Source organism: Semicossyphus pulcher, unplaced genomic scaffold (genome assembly GCF_022749685.1).
Source record: "Semicossyphus pulcher isolate SPU_LCO1_2020_fin unplaced genomic scaffold, fSemPul1.0.p SCAF_10, whole genome shotgun sequence".
In the NCBI taxonomy this organism is placed as follows: domain Eukaryota; kingdom Metazoa; phylum Chordata; class Actinopteri; order Labriformes; family Labridae; genus Semicossyphus; species Semicossyphus pulcher.
In genome coordinates this window covers 3,368,602-3,389,561 of record NW_027211604.1, presented here as the reverse complement: position 1 = coordinate 3,389,561, position 20,960 = coordinate 3,368,602, and the positions used below count along the sequence as shown (strand labels likewise).

General features: G+C 42.4%; 5 protein-coding genes across 5 annotated transcripts; 3 read left to right on the top strand and 2 right to left on the bottom strand.

Annotated features, from left to right (window-relative positions):
* The first annotated feature begins 1,146 nt into the window (after window positions 1-1,146).
* On the top strand, window positions 1,147-2,076 carry LOC138597938 (olfactory receptor 5B12-like). Its single transcript, XM_069669542.1, has one exon. The coding sequence runs from the start codon at window positions 1,147-1,149 to the stop codon at window positions 2,074-2,076; it is 930 nt and encodes a 309-aa protein (XP_069525643.1).
* Window positions 2,077-5,296: 3,220 nt separating this feature from the next.
* On the top strand, window positions 5,297-6,247 carry LOC138598529 (olfactory receptor 52E8-like). Its single transcript, XM_069670327.1, has one exon. It carries the CDS (start codon window positions 5,297-5,299, stop codon window positions 6,245-6,247), a length of 951 nt encoding a protein of 316 aa, XP_069526428.1.
* Window positions 6,248-10,497: 4,250 nt separating this feature from the next.
* LOC138597962 (olfactory receptor 8G17-like) lies at window positions 10,498-11,472 on the top strand. The gene has a single exon (XM_069669579.1). It carries the CDS (start codon window positions 10,498-10,500, stop codon window positions 11,470-11,472), a length of 975 nt encoding a protein of 324 aa, XP_069525680.1.
* A 988-nt stretch (window positions 11,473-12,460) lies between these two features.
* Window positions 12,461-16,123, bottom strand: or6at1 (odorant receptor, family 6, subfamily AT, member 1). The gene is made up of 4 exons (XM_069671449.1): window positions 16,081-16,123; window positions 14,242-14,429; window positions 13,494-14,156; window positions 12,461-12,625 (listed from the first exon to the last, which is right to left on the bottom strand). The coding sequence occupies exons 1-4, from the start codon at window positions 16,121-16,123 to the stop codon at window positions 12,461-12,463; spliced, it is 1,059 nt and encodes a 352-aa protein (XP_069527550.1).
* A 3,437-nt stretch (window positions 16,124-19,560) lies between these two features.
* LOC138599656 (putative olfactory receptor 52L2) lies at window positions 19,561-20,505 on the bottom strand. Its single transcript, XM_069671411.1, has one exon. The coding sequence runs from the start codon at window positions 20,503-20,505 to the stop codon at window positions 19,561-19,563; it is 945 nt and encodes a 314-aa protein (XP_069527512.1).
* Between the last annotated feature and the right edge of the window lie 455 nt (window positions 20,506-20,960).

Below are 20,960 nucleotides of genomic sequence, written 5' to 3'. Positions count from 1 at the left end.
AGAGGAAACTTACAGAATGAAACCAGTGATGAAACATTTTGTTCTGCAGAAACATTTATTGTTGGACCACGTGCCACTCAAGTTTATCTTTACAGCATTAAGTAACATTTTAATTCTGTGATGTACGAATGTCATCAAAGCAAATCTGTATGTTGGAGTACAGTGAAAGAAATTCAATCATTCAGTAAAAGTTTGACTTTTATGTTTACATGTGTGGGACATCACTGGCACACAGATTCCTAAAGTCCTTATTTGTTTATTGGAGGTCCTCCACAACATGTTGTCACTGCTGACACAGTTTAACTCATCTGATTCATCATTGAACCAAATACAAGATGTCACAGAAACATGCCTGTTGTAGTGAACCTCTGCTGACAAGAGAAACACATTTAACGTATGTTCGATTAGTGAAACCCAAAAGTAGTTTCCACTTCTTTTTTTAATTGTTGCATTAAACGTTGAATAACTGTACTTGTTTAAAGAGAGCGCCTTGGAGTCGTGCCTGAGGAGACGAGGCTGCAGAGTCGCTTTTATGTGTGCATTGTTTGTGCATTCATCTGCTCCTACTTCTGACATCATTTTTGGCTTTTATTTTATTTTAATTATTTTATTTATTTATCTATCTCTTTTTCATTTCATTGATCCCAACCTTTTTGTTCTCACCTTTTATCTTCTTCCATTACTTTTATTTCTTTATTTATCTCTTCATTTGCATTGCTTATCGCTCGGACTTCCTTTGTTTCTGTGTTGTCACTTTGATTCTTGCTGACCTGGTGTTTGACCTGAGTTCCTTCTTTTTGATGACATTTCTTCAGCACTCTGTTTGGCCTCATTGTTGGAAGTCTTTCATCTGTTTTGTATTCTGTAATCTTCCTGCCTTTGCTTGTCTGTCAAAGCACTTTGTAAACATTCTATTTTTAAAGCTGCTTTATAAATAAAGTTATAATTATTATTATTACATGTGTGCCGATCCAAAGAGCACCAATCCGATCCAATGTAAATTACCCATTTATTTTTCATCTTTAAAAACATGCATGTAAAAACTATAAGATTTAAATGTTTAAAGAAAAGAAAGGAATGAAGCATTCAGTGCCATCTCTTTTTCTTTCTCCCATCCTCACAAGGCTTAAATCTCCCCTCTGCATTATGGAGAACCAGACTTTAAATACAGACTTTCTCCTCGTGGAAGGGTTAAAGGTCACCCCCCAGTCCTCGGTTCCTGCCTTCATTCTAATCCTCCTCATCTACATCTTCATCATGGTGTCCAACATCGGCCTGGTGGTTCTGATAACCATGGAGAGGAGCCTCCACCAGCCCATGTACCTGCTCTTCTGCAACATGAGTATTAATGACGTGTTCGGAGCCACGGCCCTCATCCCTCGCCTGCTGAGTGATGTTTTTATTCCAGACACGGAGAGGTTCATTCATTACATCGACTGTGCTTTTCAGGCCTTCTGTCTTCACCTTCATGCGAGTGCTTCTCACACGGTGCTCATAATCATGGCCTTTGATCGCTACGTGGCCATCTGCAACCCCCTGCGGTACGCCACCATCATGACCCGCAGGATGGTGGTGAAGCTGTCGGTGTCAGCCTGGTTAGTGTCTTTCGTAATGGTGTTGATCCTCGTGGGCCTCAGCGTTCGCCTGTCACGCTGCAGGATCATCATATCTCACCCCTTCTGTGACAACGCCTCCCTGTTCAAGCTGTCCTGTGAAAGCGTCCTCATCAACAACATCTACGGCCTCGGCTACACGGTGGTCCTGCTGGGCTCCTCCCTCGGCAGCGTGACGCTCACCTACCTGAAAATTGCCACAGTGTGTGTGCTCAGTAAGAACAAGTCCCTGAACAGCAAAGCACTGCAGACCTGTGTCACGCACCTAGCTGTGTATATCATCATGTTTATGTCGGGCAGCATCATCATCATCCTCCATCGTTTCCCTCATTTATCACACGAAAGGAAGCTGGCGTCCATCTTGTTCCACGTGGTTCCTCCCGCTATGAACGCCGTTATCTACGGGCTGCAGATCAAAGCAGTCAGACAAAAGCTCTTCATCCTGTTTTTACACAGGAAATGACTATGAATCAAATAATTGTTCATAATAAAGTTGTACATATTTAACTGTTACATCATGCAATGATCTTTTCTTCTTACTGCAATCAGTTCAAACATAACTGTCCAATAAATAAATTGAAGTGCATTTAAAGTGTCCAAATGATTTCAATGATAATGCAGGTCTACTTAATATACAGTTAAAAACCTTAGATATACTGTAGCTGTCGAGCTGTAGTCCCTGTTTTAAATAATCTGACGACATGTTTCCATTCATGCAAATTATAGACACTTACTTTTATAATCAATACGTACAGTATGGATCAAATATTACATAAATACAGGACAATAAATGCAACGTTACTTTGTAGAACGTTTTTATAAGAAATATTTTCACCTCAATAAATCAATTCATCCTTTTCAGTTGTCTGTCTTGTGTCAGTTTAGGTTTAAGCTCCCGCTAAGTGACAAAATAATATATATATATAATAACATAAATATGTATAATATAAAAGCCAAAGACTCAGATTTGAAGGCTGAAACAGGCGGGGAGAGAAAAGCTTGTTCTGACCTGTTCATTCCAAAATAATGTCAACATGCCACAGCAGACGAGTCAGACGCGGAGCAGAAGAAATATTATATATATATATATATGTTTACATTTTCAGACTGACCTCGTCTCGCGATAGTTTGCTCAATAGTTTCAGAGTATATCCACTTTTTTGTGTCAGTCGTGAGTAATTTCCAACAAATTTATTGCACCTGGAAGTAAATTTAGTGCCTCAAAGCATTTTGCACACAGATTATGTTGCACATGCGTTGCAGTATTTTCCCCTGCAGCCTTCAGGCCTCTCTGCCCGCAGGGTTTCACCTCTCAGCTAGGAGACCGCTGCTGGTGTCCTGTGTGAAACATTGATATCTTATAATCCAAAACTATCTTCTCTGAAAAGTTTTGGTGCCAAAGCCAAAAAAATCTGTCGCACTTTGGTTGAGTTACGAGACCAACATTAATTGGTAAGTTAAAATACGGCTGCTTATAGGAAAACTGTCAAAGAAGGTAAAGTGACAAAACAAATGTCTCATAATCACTTCGTACAATTCTTATCATACAATATAATGTTAGTGCAGTAAAATGCACAGCAAGACAGATTACCTGTCTGATATGTGAAAAATTCTCCAAAAGGTGCGATGACTCCCAAAAACTGCAGCGAGGTGAAGTTCGGTGACTGAGTTAGCAAATGTCAACGACAGGTACAGAACATGCTCAGAACAATACAAAAGTTGTTACGGCTGTATGTGTTCCCTGTTCTGTTTGTCCCTTCTCCCTTTGTGTTCTCAACTCTGCAGGTGAACCTCATTGCTGATGAGGTGCACCTGGCCTTGGATCAGTGGCCTATTTGAGACAGCAGCACTGACATGAAGAGCGGACTGCAGAGCTTCTGCCTCTCACACTGGGATTTTGTTTTGTTGTGATCTCGTTGCTTTTGTTGGCCTTCGGTTAATGATTTGGTTGTTTGATTGAATCGCAGGTATCGGAGTGTCTTAAGGTGTTCACGTGGTTATATTTGGGTCGATTGTGGATAGTTGTTAGCCCCATAGGACTGCCTCAGGGTGGGGCGTAACAATGGGAAAAATAATAATAAAACAGGAAGGAAGTTACATGTAATGTTGAATAAATATGTTTCCAACTGTGGTTTAAAAATGGTCACTGAGTTTGCTTCTCTTAGAGCCTTTAGAGTTCAAAGTTCAGAGTAAGAAACGAGCTCCAGTTTGAATGAATGTGAGCCAGTCTGAAACCATTAAAAACACAAGTACAAACACTTGGACCTGGACATCTACAGCTTGAGGGGTTAAAGGTCAGCACCAAGGCCTCTGTTCCTGCCTTCATCCTCCTCCTTCATCATCTTTGTCACAATCCACTTAGTTTGTAAGTGGGGGAAAGTTTGTAATACCAACAGTTATTACAAAGTGAAGGCCGTTCATCAGCGGGTCAGCGAGGTACAATGACCAATGTTTTAACCAGTTCAACAAAAGAAAGTGTCTCAACAGAAATGAATCTGAGAGACTGATTGGTCTCTGGCCAAGTGGAACGTCACTGTCAGGTGAACAGAGGCCGCTCAGTCCGCTTATATAAAAAGTCACAGGTCTGCGTCTGGTCTGTGTGGAGGAGGTTCCTGTCCAATGAGGTAAACCCGTCACACACTCATGTTGGTGAACAGTGATGGTTTCCATTGTTCACAGATCGTTGAATGAACTGGGTCTCTTGTTAAAAATGATTAAACCAAATTAAAATGATCTGATCTGTTTTACAGAAGAAATGAGTTTGAAAGAATTTAACTTTATATAACTAAAGCATGGGGATTGTTAAAGAGCTGAATGTTCATATTTGTTTTATACAGATCAATATGATGATTTTGGCTGAAATGTTGGACAGTCTACAGGTCCTGTTGGTGCTGAGCGCTTAACTGTCAAACCTTTTATTACTCACTGCACACTGGACTGGTTGATCGATTAATGTTTTCATATCATCCTTGTTTTTTTGAGGCTTTTACACAGAACTTGTAATGATGAGGACATTTTGTGCATTCCTTCTTTGTTACATATAAAAGTCTCTAATTTTACTAACACGTCTTTCTGTGACAGTGCTGATGTGAGAGCAATTATTACTTTATTCTGTAACATGTTTGTGATATTACTTATTTTACTGCTGCCATTACAGCACATGAAAACATTTACAGTTAGTGAAAGCCTTGAAACAACGTCTACAATACCTCATGTTTCCTAGATCCACTTTGGTGTAAATTTAACCTCATTAAATATTCATTCAGTCATCACAACCTGAAACTGAAAGCATTAAAAAAATCATTTCAAGAAATAATTTTAAAAAACATAAAAGCAAAAATAAAAAAAGTGACCGGAGACACCATGAGAGAGAAACACGAGAGAGGAACACGAGGAACACGAGAGAAAACACGAGAGAGAAACACGAGAGAGGAACACGAGGAACACGAGAGAAAACACGAGAGAGAAACACGAGAGAGGAACACGAGGAACACGAGAGAGGAACAGGAGAGAGGAACACGAGAGAACAGCTGTTCAATCCAAGGCTTCTGTTAAATAATCTTTATGACTTTATTAAATGTTCTGTGGTCGATACATTCAGGACAGGGCAGTGGTTCTGTTTCATTTCTTTTGCTTGATCACTTTTCTGTCTGTAATCTATCGCAGGATCGTCCCTTTGCAGCATGGAGAACAACACTTTCAACAAGGATATTCTACAGCTGGAGGGGTTAAAGGTCATCCCTGACTTTGCGTTTCCTGCCTTCATCTTTCTCCTTCTCATTTACATTTTTATCGTGGTATCAAACATCGGCCTGCTGGTCCTGATCTTCATGGAGAGGAGCCTCCACCAGCCCATGTACCTTCTAGTCTGCAGCATGAGTGTTAATGACGTGTTCGGGGCCACGGCCGTCATTCCTCGCATACTGACTCAAGTTTTTACTCCAGTGACGAAGCGATACATTACTTATTATGAGTGTGTCATTCAGGCCTTCTGTGCTCACTTTCATGCAGGAGTGTCTCACACAGTTCTCATTATCATGGCCTTTGATCGTTACATAGCAATCTGCAGGCCCCTCCAATACACCGCCATCATGACCAACCGGATGGTGGTGAAGCTGTCAGTGTCAGCCTGGGCCGTAGCTTTCTCCTTAATCTTTGTTCTCTTGGGCCTCAGCGTCCGCTTGTCGCGCTGCAGGCGTTTGGTAAACAATCCGTTCTGCGATAACGCCTCCTTGTTTAAGCTCTCCTGTGAAAGTGTTCTCATCAACCACATCTACGGCCTCAGCAGCGCCATGGTCACGATGGCCTGCTCCCTGAGCAGCATCATTCTCACCTACATCAGAATTGGCATGGTGTGTCTCAGTAGTAACAACAAGACATTGAACAGCAAAGCACTGCATACCTGCGCCACACACCTGGCGGTGTACATCATCCTCCTCATGTCAGGGAACATCATCATCATCCTCCATCGGTTCCCTCACTTATCAGATGAGAGGAAAATTGCGTCCATCATGTTTCACGTGGTTCCTCCTTCCATGAACGCTGTTATCTACGGACTGCAGATGAAAGCGGTCAGAGAAAAAGTCATGACTTTATTCACCAGGAGTAAAGACACTGTGTCACAGGTGAAATGACCCTGATAAACCTCCTCTTTCTGTTTGGTGAAATACCGTGATCGACGTATTTTTTATTTAATGTCATTTTAAATATGATAATGAAGAATGATCCCACCAAACACAGAGTAAAGAGGTCTGTCAGCGTGCCGTGCAACACAAGTGGATGATGGAATCGTGTGGGGGGGTCGACGGTAACATAACGCGGGGAACAGCTGATCATTAGTGACTGATGGTCCTTCTCTTAGAATGTAAAATGGTTTTCAATATCGGTCATAGTCGGTTCAAGGATAGTTGCAGAGCGTCTCTCCATGCCACAAGTATTATACATGTATTTTTGCCCTGATTCATTTTATGTATATATCAGAAAGAAATTGCACAGTAATAAAATGTTCATCAAATTTTACTGATAAAAAAATAAACCAGAACCAGTATCAGCTTTTTGGCCAGGTACACACGAGGAATTTGACTCCGGTGTAACTTCTCTCTCTACACACAAACATTCAGCATTAGATATTAGATAAGTTATTGTTGTTATTGTTATTATTATTGTTATTAAACTAATATGTTCATGCTACGAGAGGCCACAGTGCACTGATGAGGAGTGCAAAGGCTGCTGAATAATATGAAACATATATAATGATGTTAGAGACGACACGAGGCAGATCGTTTCAGTATTTACAGTAAAAACAGGGAGCACAGAGTCGTGTCAGATGAGGGATGATAGTTCCATGATTAAAGGTGTGTTCATACAATGAGGTGAGCAGTTTTGTTTACAGGTGTGGATGTTGCTTCATTTGACGCTCTGTGACAGTTGTCATCAGAGTGACGGCCTGTGGGAACAGACTGTTCCTGTGTCTGGATGTTTTGGCGTACAGCGCTCTGTAACGCCTGCCGGAGGGGAGGAGTTTAAACAGAGTGTGTCCGGGGTGTGAGGGGTCTGCAGTGATGTTACCTGCCCGCTTCCTGACCCTGCACCGGTATAAGTCCTGGATGGAGGGCAGGTCCGTTCTGATAATCCTCTTGAACAATTCAACCGTCTCCTGCCTGAAGAGAACGGCGGGTCTCCCGCCAAGACCGAAGTGAGTGGAGTTTGTGTGCTCACACGTTGTGCAGTCAGGTGTCCAAAGTTGGCTTTCAAGTTCATTAACAAACACTGTCATGCCGTTAGCAAGTAGGCCAACCACTAGCTAGGAAGCAGACTAGCCTACGCAGCTCTGATTAGCAAACAGAAACTAAACTGACTGAAACTTTAGCAACATAAAACACTTTTTAGAAATGCTCCAACCGGCTCTCACTGTTAGTCCCGCCCCTTAACCAATCATAACTTAAAAAACGTGATGTCTCCCTGTACGGACTAATCTGAGGCAGAAAGCTGAAAAACAAGCAGCTCAGTCCGTCACACCTCATGTTTAGAGATGTACGTTTGTCCTCTCAAAGGGACTTAGCTTACTTAATGTAGCATCTGTAGGGCTAACTGCTATGCTCAGTTTAGCTTTGGGAATTTAACAAGAGGGATTAAATTATCATTTTCACTTTTCTGTTTACATTGTTAGAGTAACATTTATTTAATACAAGTTGCTGCTACCTCTTTAAAAAAATCAGTATGATGTAATAGTGTGTTGTTTCAGTCATAGGCTAATTTTGTGCTAATCCACAGATTATGCACCGCATTACTTTTAGATGACTGAGTAACATTGAGGAGGACATCATGATGCCAAACACGAAGATGATGAGGACAGTGAAGATCAGGACAGCCTCAACAAGCGGCATTCAAACTGTAAGTTAGCGTCATTAGCTGAAAGTAATGTGTGTCACTTTTGTCATGTGTGTCTCCGGCTAACGTTAACCACAGCTAGCAGGTAGCTGCTAGCTAGCAGGGTGTGTGTGTTGCTGTTTCATTGCAAGGTAAGATGAGCTTTGTTGTAGCCTACTGTTTTTTTCTCCCACAGCTGAAGTGTTGAGTAAATCCACAGATGCTTTTTTTGCTGGCTATGATTTGGATTTAAATTTTTCGTTGTGTGCGACAGCACAGGGAGTTAACGAAAACAGTGACGTTGTGGGTCTAACAGGTAAACAATGAATTACTTTAAAGCTCCTTAAAGCTGCAGCAGCTCCATGCTTGAAATATGGCATTGTGGCCATTACATCTTGATTTTTGGACCCAGATGGAGCCTATTCGGAGCTAAAGAGGAGCAGGCAGTACATGGTAAGTTATTAGCCATCTTAGTGCCAGCTTGGTTAGCAAGGTACATCTGTAGTTCATGCTAAATTTGACAATAATTGTAAAGCTAATTTTAGCAAGTGAAATGCAGGCTTTAAACAAACGAAGTAACCAGGGGATAAAATGTAGAGCCGACTCCCTGAACACCTGAGAGCTGAACAGGAGTATACAGGCTGCCATGTTAGCTGCTAATCTAAATGGGAACCTCATTCACAAAATGAACATCAGGCACTTTTACACTGGAAGGCTATGTCCACATGTTTATGCAGTCTAAATATCTTGATTACAGCTGCTGTGAGGGTAATTTAATCTTAATCTTATTCATGTTTTGTTCCTTCAGGTGTTGTACCAACTCAGCTCCAATCAGACCTCGCTCCCTCCTTGTTGCATCTGTGTCTTCTGCTGATGTTGATGCCAAGTTGTCAGCAACCGTTTCCTGGTGACCAACAGAGCAACAAAGCTTGACGAGCCTTGGGCCCCCGATGCAGCTATTTAAGATGTCAGTCAGTCCATGTCTCACCTGGCTGGAGGTGGTTCATGTCACAGAGGTAAACCTGACACACACACACCCCAACACAATGATGTCTTCTACCGTACAATGAGTGTTGAATGTGAATGGTATGAACAGTGGATACGCGACCATGCGAACTCTAATCTGACAGAACATTGGAAGGATTCAAAATGAAGTGGTGTGTTTGTTTCTGTTGTTGTTTAACATGTGTGTAGGGCTGATGATGAGGCTGCATGTCAGGCTGTGGTGTGTTTTCACTGAAGCATTGAAGGACATCAGCCTGACCTAAAACCATCGAACATAATCCCTGATGATAGAAGAGAACATTCCTCCTGATTGATATTTTATGATACGTTTATGAAGCTCAAACTGCCTCCTGTGTTGGTGTTGACACTTTGCTGAAGGTTTATTTGCAATTTGTTTCGGAAACTTTCGTTAAGTGCAGTGAAGTAACTGTTTGTCGCTTTTGCTTTTCAGGCTTTTGTGTCACTTCAACTTTTTATTTTTTACATTTTAAGACTCAAAGGTTTCATTTCTTTATTTCTCTACACGTGCCTACAGATATCTGCAGCATGAGCTCACATCCGACCAATGACAAGGGTCTGAAAATGACAGCTGTGCTGTAGATGTTGATCTAAATGTGTTTTCCCTGAAATATCTCTGCAGAAAAATAACTTGTGTTAGAACATGGCACAACTGTCCTTTAAACCACAGGATAAAAGCGGTTAACTTCATATCGATTGATGTAAATGAATATATACCATTAAAAGATGGTACGAAACAAGCATTTAAAGGACTTTGGCATTCAGTGAAAACTTCAATCATCTCCACGAGGTACAGTTTATTAGTCGGTTATTTTACTGGATAGATTTCTGTATTGTTCTCTTTGCTCTTCTCACTGATGCCGATGATGTCCCCGACCTCCGTGCACCAATCAGGACTCTGCATTATGAAACTCAAATGACAGGAAGTTCTTCATTTAAAGTTTGGATGTTGTTTTATAGAAATGTTTCGCACTTTGAGCGGAAGGACAGGGACAAGGTTTCCATGAGACAAATAACTTACTTATGTATGTACTTACGTATGACTTTGTAAAAAACGGTTCATCAGATCTAAATGACGAATGGATACAAAGGTTTTGAGTTGCTTCATTAGATCTTTGTGTGACTTGTGTTTTAAGGGTTCGTTTGGATCCAACATGATAGTCGTGTAACGTTCAATATCACCGACAAATTAATCAATTGGGATAGCAGCAGAGCAGCAACTCCTGCAGGGTAACATGATGTTTTAGTCAATGGAGTCTGGTGCCTCTCATGATGCCTCTCGGTCGCAAAAATAAGAACTTTTAGTGGACGCACTTTAAGCCATCAAGGATTATTACATCCTCACTGCTGCAGGATGAACACATCTGCTGGAGACATTTAAAACCTTTTGTAACTAAAAACACCTGAAAAACCAGAATTCACCTTTAATAATGAACACAGTGCTGACGGTATTCTCTGTCTATGATCCCTCCAGGATCCCTCCCCCTGCAAGATGGAAAACAAAACTTTGAATTTAGATATCATAAACATCGAGGGGTTAAAGGTCACCCCCCAGTCCTCGGTTCCTGCGTTCATCCTCCTCCTCCTCATCTACATCTTCATCATGGTGTCCAACATCGGCCTGGTGGTTCTGATAGCCATGGAGAGGAGCCTCCACGAGCCCATGTACCTTCTATTCTGCAACATGAGTGTTAATGACGTGTTCGGGGCCACGGCCATCATCCCTCGCCTGCTCGGTAACGTTTTTACTCCAATCACAGAGCGGTACATCTACTACATAGACTGTGTGGTTCAGGCCTTCTCTTCTCACTTTCATGCCGGCACCTCTCACGCGGTGCTCATGATCATGGCCTTTGATCGCTACGTGGCTATCTGCAACCCCCTCCGATACGCCACCATCATGACCAACAGGATGGTGGTGAAGCTGTCGGTGGGCGCCTGGCTGGTGGCCTTCGTTGCCGTGGCGATCCTCCTGGGTCTTACAATCCGCCTGACACGCTGCAGGAGGATAATCATCAACCCATTCTGTGACAACGCCTCACTGTTCAAACTGTCCTGCCAGAATCTTCTCATTAATCACATCTACGGCCTCGGCAGCGCCGTCGTCATCCTGGGCTCCTCCCTCGGCAGTATCACACTCACCTACCTGAGGATCGCCATGGTGTGTTTGAGCAGTAAGAGCAAGGTGCTGAACAGCCGAGCGCTGCAGACCTGTGCCACACACCTGGCTGTTTACATCATCATGTTGGTTGCCAGTTTTACCCCCATGATCATTCACCGGCGCCCTCAGTGGGCTGACAGTGGGAAAGTGGCGTCTGTCATGTTCCACGTCATCCCCCCTGCCCTGAACCCCCTCATCTATGGGCTGCAGTGCAAAGAGCTCAGACACAAGATCATCAGCGTGTTTCACAGAAACAAAGTCACGGATGCTAAAACGGACACGCAGGTACAAACGTTCAAAAAATAACTCGAGTAATTGATGCACTACATTTCTGCACCCTTCTGTTGTCTGAAACTTTTATGGATGATCATAAGATCGAAAGGATCCTGTAAATATTGTCTTAGCTTCCTTTTAATTTCTTATATTTCAGCAGACGTGTTCAAACTTTGTATGTTTTGTAAACTACAATGACATTTTTTTTCATTCTTATAAAAGTTCTGTTATATTTGGTTTGGTCACTCCTTATGCAGACGATGTATTGTTATTTTCATACGTTCTTAAAATGACTGTTAAAAACATATTGACCTTTTATTTGATTCATGTGGAGCCTTATTTATAGACATTAAAGTTTGGTAAACTCAAATCACCTAGTCACATTTAAACCCAGTTTTATTTTTATCACCCAAAAAGAAAACCCCAGTGTGATCTAGCCATGGATCATTTTCCTCTAATGTGTCAGGGCTGATGTGTGTTAATATGACAACAAGAGTGTGACTTTACTAAAGTACTGTCCAAGTTACTCACTAATAACATCCTGCACTAGATCTGCTCTCTACTATAGAAATTAAAATGGCTAAATAATTAAAAGTACACGTAAAAAGAGACCGTCCTTTTTAATCTTCAGTTTGTTAAATATTGAACAAGAAGCCTCATTGGGGCTCAAACAGTAAAATACAGTAAAACAATGTCAAAGGTTAAGAAGTCAAAAACATCTGAGACATAATCACATCATTTTTAAAACATAAATGTAATATTGGTTCATCCATTCACACGCAAAATGAGAAAGGGTTAATGATGAACACATCCAAATCAAAGGATCGTTAACAAGCTTCATGGATCCATGAATACAAGTTCAGCTACGTAAGGTTTGAGGCCGACGCAGCTGAAGCAGCAAATTATTGATACAGAATACAATTCAAAACGACTACTTCAAAAAACAATTGTGTCCATTTTTTTTAACCAAAATAGGACGCCAAGATGTCCGGTGAGCAACGCTGCAGCTTTCGTCTCCCCGTCAGGACACCGTGTTGACGTCTTTCCTTGGTAGCACAGCAGCAGGTGTGAGCCTGCTCAGAGTCTTCCTCAGGGACTCTCGCAGCTCCTTGTTCCTCAGACTGTAGATGATCGGGTTCAGGAAAGGAGTCAGGGCCGCGTACAGCACCGACACAATGATACGAACCTGAAACAAAACAACAAAATGTTCCTATAAATGATTGTGGTCCCCAAATTGTAAAGTAGCATCAACATCATCCATATGTAACCTTGTGTTACGTGCCCTTTCAACTGTCAGATCTACAAGGTAAGATATTTTAAAGAACAAATGTCCATCTGCTATCGGTGTTACAAATATTCTCATTCCCATCATGTTAAATACAGCCGCCATTTCAGGAGGAACACCTGTACTGTAACAGTTAGGATCAAGTGAGCAATAATAAGAGCGCAGCGTTCACTGACAAACACTCGCAGTTCTCTCTCTCTCTCACCAAACACGGTGTAACTCACAGATGAGACCACGTAACAAATGCACCTTATTTAACTAATGCAACCAACGTTACTAATGTATGAACATTACTGAAGTAAATCATGTTGGTTAAATTACAAAGCTGATAACGTCTGAAGGGTAAAAGTTCCTGTGAGAAACCAACAGTCAGTCACTTTCTTGTTCTTGTCGAAGTCCCATTTTTTTTAACCCATATGGTCACTAGAAGATCAGATCTAAAGGTCATTAGGTCATCTCCTGATTGGAGGTCTTCACTGATCCATGATGGCGGACCTGAACACTCATGGTCCTGGGTGTTTGCTCCAAGATCAGTTTCTAACTTACAAACTGAGGCCGAATGATTTAAGATGTTTCCATAAGCTTCATCAGCTTTTTGGAAGCACAGAGAAAGTTGACCTCATGTTGAGATGGTTTTGTCCAGGTGCTGTTCTGTTTAGTAATGTGTTGCTGAACAAAGCGCCATTAAACGTCATTTTAGGTTTAACAATGTGACAAGTGATGCACCAAAGGCACAGGTAGGATGAAAGCCAGGTGAGTAGTCACATACCTCTGGTGGAAAGTTTCCCACCCGGTACGAGATGTAAACAAACGAGGCCGAGCTGTACGAGATGGAGACCACCACCAGGTGGGCGGCACACGTCGTTAAGGCCTTCAGCCTTTGACCTACGCCCATCTTTGATATGGAAACACCAATCAGGACGTAGGAGGTGAGGATGAGGACTCCTGTGGTCAGTAAAGCCACCAGGGCAAAGGAAATGCCCACTATGTTGTCCACTGAGGTGTCGCCACACACCAGCCGCCTTACAGAGGACAGGTCGCACCAGCCATGCCTCACCACATTGTGACCGCAGTAATGCCGATGCCAGGCCATGGAGCAGGCCGGCAGCGTGCAGAAGGTGCCGAAGCCCCACGCTCCTGCGATGAGGAGCAGCCGCACGTGTCGGGTCATGATTACAGTGTAGCGCAGGGGGTTGCAGATGGCCAAGTAGCGGTCGTATGCCATGACGGTCAGGATAGCGCGGCCAGTAACGGCTAACTGAATGAAGAAATACATCTGAAGGAAGCAGCCGGGGGCGGAGATGGTGTTCATGTGTGTCAGGAAGCCGGACAGCATGTTGGGGATGGTGGTGGTGGTGAAGACGATGTCCACAAAGGAGAGGTTGTAGAGGAAGAAGTACATGGGGGAGGCGAGCTTCGGATCAGTCAACGCCTGCACATGTAAAAAACATTCTATTAATCCATCTGTCAATTCTACATTTGATTTTCATAATTGGATAAATGTCTTTATTTTGTACCACAAAGATGATCATGCTGTTTCCTCCCAGGATAACGATGTAACCCAGCAGCAGGACGACAAACAGGATCATCTTTTTCTCGCCCAGGTCGGCCAGGCCCTGGATGAGGAAGAAGGTGACGCCATCATGCTCCCAGGTGCTGTTCACAGAGCTAGATCTGTGATTGGTTGATGAGGGCAGGTGTGAATCTGGAAGGATGAGGTCAGTGTTTAATAGCAGGCAGGACATCAGAGGACAGAATGTTTCATCAGGTGCATGCTTCATTTCATACTTAGATTATTTATGAAGGTGTTGCAGTCGTGTGTTTACTAATGCTACTAAATGTAACTAAAGTTCATCATAGAGAGCAAATAATGCCACTCAGCAGCTCCTCTGGTCACAGGTCGTACGTTCATCAAACAGAAACATCAGCTCAGGTTTGGTGTACAGTGTTTATCAGTTACGTAAGGCAAACGTACGGCACAAGGATTACTTTGTTGGACAGTGTTACGTTCCCCTGAGTGGGCTAGGGGATGAAGGGAGTAACAATAAATTAAAACCCAGGAAAAAGAAGGGATGAACGAAGTATAGGAAAAATTAAAGGAATTTATTAACAAACTAAAACAAAAGTGAAACACAAAGCGAGCTTCTTCTAAACAAGAGAGAAGCTGTTCTATAAGACAAAGCACTGTCAACCAAAAACGGCAAATAACAATAAACAAACACGAAGGCCTCGAAGAAACGCCCTCCTCCCACTGAAGGAGTAAACCCGAACACGAGGACGTCTGTCACACACACACACAGCCGAATGGCCCACTGGCCCTGGCTGTCTCCTCTCTGATGCTCTTTATACTCCTGCCTGATTGCTGAATGTGAAACAGGTGAGCTTAATCACCTGCAGTGAAGGGAGAGCAGCATCTGAGGAGCAAACAGGAGAGAGACACACACAAAAAACACAACACAAAACTACGGCACGTAACAGACAGGTAGCTTCATGAAACTTTGTTATGAAGTTTCTGACCTGAGGTGAAAATGCTTACGTGGAGGATTCTGGAAGGTTCTGTGTAAGAGTAGTAAAGAACACCTTATCCTCTGTTTAGCAAGGATGTAAGGAGTTTAAAGAGTTTCACTCCTTATAAGGTGATGTATACAGCAACCCCCAGTCTGAGAGTCTGAGGGTCTCTGTCCTGATATGGTAAAGAAGAAGAAACATACACACACCCCGATCATATATAAGTGCATGTAGAAACGTGCTTCGGGGAGACACTATCTGGCCGAGGTGATCTCTCAGGTATTCATGAAGCCTGACTGATGCTGATTCTTTGAAATAAACCTGCTCATACAAACAAGTCGGTGTCAACGGAAGTTCTTTCATCATCTGCGCATCATCGATGTCTGAGAAACAACAGTGAAGACATAGCATGAACCCATATGACTAATAATATAAGCACAATATATTAGTTTTAGTATATTAATATAAAGTTTAAAATGTCATTAAAAAAATAAAAACTACAGCCTTCATTTTTCGCTCGTAATTCAGCTTCAAGGAAAAGACTTGAGATCTAAACCTGTCCTAACCAAAGCAACACCTTCTGTCAATCAATCAATTAATCTTATTTGTATAGCACCAAATCATAACCAAAGTTATCTCAAGACACTTTACAGACAGAGCAGGTCTCGACCGTACTCTGTGATATTAGAGAGAGCCAACATGAGTCTCCACGAGCAGCACGGAGCAAAGAGACGGACGATGTTTTATTCTAATCTTTCTGCACGCGTGCAGCTGCTTCCACAGTCACACTAATGAATACAAGATAACGAAGCACAGGATTTAAAACAATCAGTGAAACACTCACAGACCTCTGCGGCTGCCCGGTGAAACATCAAACATGAAAAGCTCCATCTCTCCTCAGCAGACAGATTATCTATAAACAGACAACAAGTGCACAATGTTTTATACTTTAGGAATAAAATGTTACTCCAGCTGTGTTACAGATGTTAATAAAAACACTTCCCCTGAACACACAAGAAACACCCCGTCTTTGTCTTTGCTCTTTTAAAAGTGCACGAACGTGATTTATAAAATATTACAGGAATAAAACAATCTTACCTGAAGGTGTGACTCGGACTTGCTGCTCCGTCAGGTTCAGTCACATCAAAGCCAAACTTAATCCTGGTCCACTTTTACCTTTTCAACTACCTGCCTTGATTAGTTACACAACTTACATCATATCACTAATATTAAACAGATAATTGTACACATGATAGCAAAAGAATTCAAAAGGGACCTATTTTTAGTTTCCTTTGTGACTATTAACAAGCATCTGAACAGAAAACACAGAGAGCATAATTGTCTTTGTTTCCAAGGAAACAACAGTTAGCTTAATGTTTGACCTGCTAATTAGAGATTCACTTCAGGAGCTCTTACTTTACTTTAATTGCTCGTGTATCTGTGTGTGTTTGTTTGTGTGTGCGTGAGTGAGTGTGTGTGTGTGTGCGCGTGTGCGTGCAGTGTATTGTAAGGAGAGTGTCTTTTGTTGATTCGTTGGGCCTTTCCATTACTCAAAACTTTGAGCTTCTGGGAATGACGCATGCACAGTGATCTAACGGATGGGACTGTCATTAGTTTAAAATTGATCATAAACCAAAGTACTGGACAAACTCAGGTGTTGACCTGATGTTGCGTTGAACGAAAAGTCAGAGAATCTCCAAAGCTGTGATTCATCCTCAGGGGAACATGAATATCGCAACCACATCACAACCTCTCCAACAGTCGCTGATATACGCTGATCAGCCTGAGCATCATGAACACTGACAGGTGAAGTGAATAACATTGATTATCTCGTTACAGTGGCCTCTGCCAGTGGGCGGGACGTGTCAGGCAGCAAGTGAACATTTTGTCCTCGGAGTCGATGTGTTGGAAGCAGGAAAACAAACTGGTAAGTTTAAGGATGTGAGCGACTTTGACAAGGGCCAAATTGTGATGACAACTGGTTCCGAGCGTCTCAAGACCTGCAGCTCTTGTGAGGTGTTCCCGGTCTGCAGAGGTCAGGACCTTCCAAAAGTGCTCCAAGGAAGGGACACCAGTGAACCCATGATGGGGTCGAGGGCGGCCAAGGCTCATTGATGCACATGTGGAGCAAAGGCTGGCCTGTGTGGTCCGATCCAACAGAGGAGCTACTGAAGCTCAAACTGCTGAAGCTTAAACCCTTCATGGAAACAGTATTCCCTAATGGCAGTGGCCTCTGTCAGCAGGATGATGCGCCCTGTCTCACTGCAGACATGGTTCAGGAATGGTTTGAGGAACGACGAGTTCAAGGTGTCGACTCAGCCTCCAGATTCCCCAGATCTCAATCCAATGGAGCGTCTGTGGGATGTGCTGGACAAACAAGTCCGATCCATGGAGGCCCCATCTCGCAGCTTACAGGACTGAAAGGATCTGCTGCTCACGTCTTGGTGCCAGATACCTCAGCACACCTTAAGAGGTCTGGTGGAGTCCATGCCTCGACGGGTCAGGACCACACAATATTAGGCAGGCAGTCATAATCAGTGTTTCTGCTACATACATTTTGCAGCGGCGGTCCGCAAAACACACAGCAGCAGGACCAGTTTACTCGTCACAGTGTTCTAACGGCAAAAGAGGGTCCGACATCGAACGCTCTCTGTCCGCACACGATCATATGCAGTCCTGTTACGCCTCTCAGTATGTCCCTACTGTAAAGGCATTGATTGTTGCTGTTTATAAAGCTTATAAAAGGTGCAGATGTCATTCGATCGTTTTGATCGCTGCATCATTAATAAAGTCCCTCGTGCACACGCCGGTCACGTGCGGTGAGAACTGAATTGCGAGAGAAAATATTTAACTTTTTTAACTTAGACTGCTGATGAAGACAGTCAGAGCAGAGGTGCAGCTGCGTTGGGGGGACTGAAGCAAAGCAAAGTGATCAGATTATTAATTAATCAGCTGATTGGTGTAAAACTAATATGGATACTTTAAGGTACTGGACATATTCAAAACCTGATCAGAGAAACACTGTGATTCATCCTGAGGGGAGCATGGACGTCAGAACCACATCACAATCCATCCAACAGTCGTTGATATATTTGAGTCCAGAGAGTCATTCAGCTAAATTGGCAGAATTTCCCTCAGAACCAAAGATCTGGGCCTCATGGTGCAGCAGATATTAAAACATGATGGACCGCCTGTGTGCCTAACAAAGTGGGACTACAATCATTACTGTGGAAATATGAAACGTTAAAAATAGAACCACAGTCTGCATCTTTAATTTTCCTTAAACAAATAATTACTGTGTGTGAAAATCACATTTCACGTATTAAAGTTCATGTTTTATTTTTGGTTCTGTTCAGCAGTTTAATCAATCGTTATAGTTAATAATAGAAAGATTTGTGATCCTCTCCTTGAACACATCAAAGGCTCATGAAAACAGTGCAAATACATTTGTGTCGTAAAACATGAGCGACTTATCGAGTTTGCTTTGTTAATTTGAATGTTTATTAAACAGCTAACATGTTATAGTTATATTAATCATATTTATGACTGCAACGTGCATTTCAAGAACTGTTTGACAAACGAGCATCTTCAGGAAAAACGATCTCGACTTCTTTTAATCATCGTTAAAACATTCGATCACGATATCAACATGATTTTACATCTTTACGTGATGTTCATCTTCACAGCAATCAGGAACGAGGAAAAGACGTCAAACAACAAAAGGTTCAATAATCAAATAATTCATGCAAAAATGTGTTTTTTTCTTTTGGAACAAGTGAAAAAGTGTGTCCATAACTTTTCTCCAATATTATGAATGTTCTGTTTGCTTCAGTGGACAACATGCATCAATAGAAATGCAACGTAATGAATGTAGACTGTGAACACTGAAATACATGACAGAACCATTTAATTGTGCTGCTTCGTAAAACATTTCAGTTCAACATTCATTCAGTATGTCTCACATCTTAACATTTTGGATTCTTTTTACATTTCTCTTTAAAAACAAGAACTAAGGATGTAATTTGGGAAAACTTCAAAGATACAAGGATCAATAAGAAATGGCTGCCGTGCAGGACGGGGTTAATGAACACGAAAGTGAAGGACAGCAGGGACGCATGACATCTCAACACTTGCACATGTAGTGTTCATATTCACTTTGAATAAACTGGTTCTGCAAACCTTTCATGTTAATCGATTAATGTAAGGGTCAATGATTATGATTATCCTACTACTCTTATGTTGACCTTTAACCTCCACGTGGTCTCTGTTTTATATCACATGAAAGTAAAGACGTTTTTACAGTTGTCATACTGTAAAATGATCTCCAATTACAAAGACGGTGTCACTCTTTTGATGCGGAAAATCTTCCACAAACTTTTGTGTATTTCCTGCGACTGCAGCCCGTAGATGACCGGGTTCAGGCTGCCGGGGACCACGTTAAACAGAATGGCTGAAATCTTCCTGTACTCGGAGTACTCGGGGAAGCGATGGAGGGCAATGAGGACCATCCCACTGATAAGCATGATCATGTACAGGCACAGGTGAGTGCTGCAGGTCTTCAAGGCTTTACTGTTTAAAGACTTATTCTTATTGGTCAGACAGGCTGCTGTGATTTTTGAGTATGTGAGGATTATACTGCCGATAGAGGCTGAGAGCAAAACGACCGTGAAAGTGAGGCCGTAGACATTATTAATGAACACACTCTCACAGGAGAGCTTAAACAAAGAGGCGTTGTCACAGTAAGGGTTTGTAATCAGAGTCCTGCACCGGTTCAGCCGGATGGTCAGACCAAGAAGAACCCCGACCAAGACAAAAGCCACCCCCCAGGCAGCAACCGTCAGCTTGATCACCATTCTGTCAGTCATTATGGCTGCATAGTGCAGAGGATTGCAGATGGCCACATATCTGTCAAAGGCCATGATCATGAGCACGGTGTGTGCGTTGGTGCTGAACATGTGTGTGGTGAAAGCCTGCATCACACACTCGTAGTAGTGAATGAGGCGCTCAGAGGGGGGCACCAGGATGTCCGCGAGCACACGGGGAACTAAGAGAGAGTTTCCCATCACATCATTTATCGACAGGTTACAGAACAGGAGGTACATCGGCTGCTGGAGGCTTCTCTCCGTCCAGATCAACACCACAATGCCCACATTGGCTGTTAATATGAACACGTAGGACAAGAGCAGAAAGAAAAACATCGGGTACTTGTTCTTCTTATTGACCCTCAACCCCTCAATCTGAAGAGTGAGGCTGTTGTGTGTGTAGTTTTCCATCTGCCTGGAAAAACAGATGAAAGAGAAGAGCAGCCTGTGAGAGGAAGCGTAAATAATATGAGTACTCTTTAGGTTCTGATTAAAAATGAATTCACAGTAAAGTAAACACAAAAAGTTATGAATGATTCCTTTCATAGAGAAATAAACGTTTCTCCTTTACCTCCGGTTAGCAGCTTTAATGAGTCGTGTCAAAAGGCAGCTGAAGAATGGGTCACGACAGTTTATATGTTCAGGATCACACTGTGTGTCCGTCTCTTCCCCCTTCTCTCTAAAGTGTAATATTGTACAACAGTTATACGGAGCTGCTTGTCCTCAAGGGAAGCCTTTATTCATCAGCTCAGAAGACGTGATGTAATGTTCATGGGGGAAAGGAAACTGTCAACAACCTCATCAGGCAGGAAAACGCCGTGCTTTTGTTTCCCATGTTGGAAACTGAGTGGTTCAATGGCAACATC

Excerpts from the sequence above, each read along its gene's own strand:
- LOC138597938 (XM_069669542.1), top strand. The coding sequence starts at position 1,147 with ATGGAGAACCAGACTTTAAATACAGACTTTCTCCTCGTGGAAGGGTTA.
- LOC138598529 (XM_069670327.1), top strand. The coding sequence starts at position 5,297 with ATGGAGAACAACACTTTCAACAAGGATATTCTACAGCTGGAGGGGTTA.
- LOC138597962 (XM_069669579.1), top strand. The coding sequence starts at position 10,498 with ATGGAAAACAAAACTTTGAATTTAGATATCATAAACATCGAGGGGTTA.
- or6at1 (XM_069671449.1), bottom strand. The coding sequence starts at position 16,123 with ATGGAGCTTTTCATGTTTGATGTTTCACCGGGCAGCCGCAGAG. Across the intron at positions 14,430-16,080 it reads TTCACCGGGCAGCCGCAGAG|ATTCACACCTGCCCTCATCA; the intron begins GTCTGTGAGTGT and ends TCATCCTTCCAG. Across the intron at positions 12,626-13,493 it reads TGGGAAACTTTCCACCAGAG|GTTCGTATCATTGTGTCGGT; the intron begins GTATGTGACTAC and ends GTTTTGTTTCAG.
- LOC138599656 (XM_069671411.1), bottom strand. The coding sequence starts at position 20,505 with ATGGAAAACTACACACACAACAGCCTCACTCTTCAGATTGAGGGGTTG.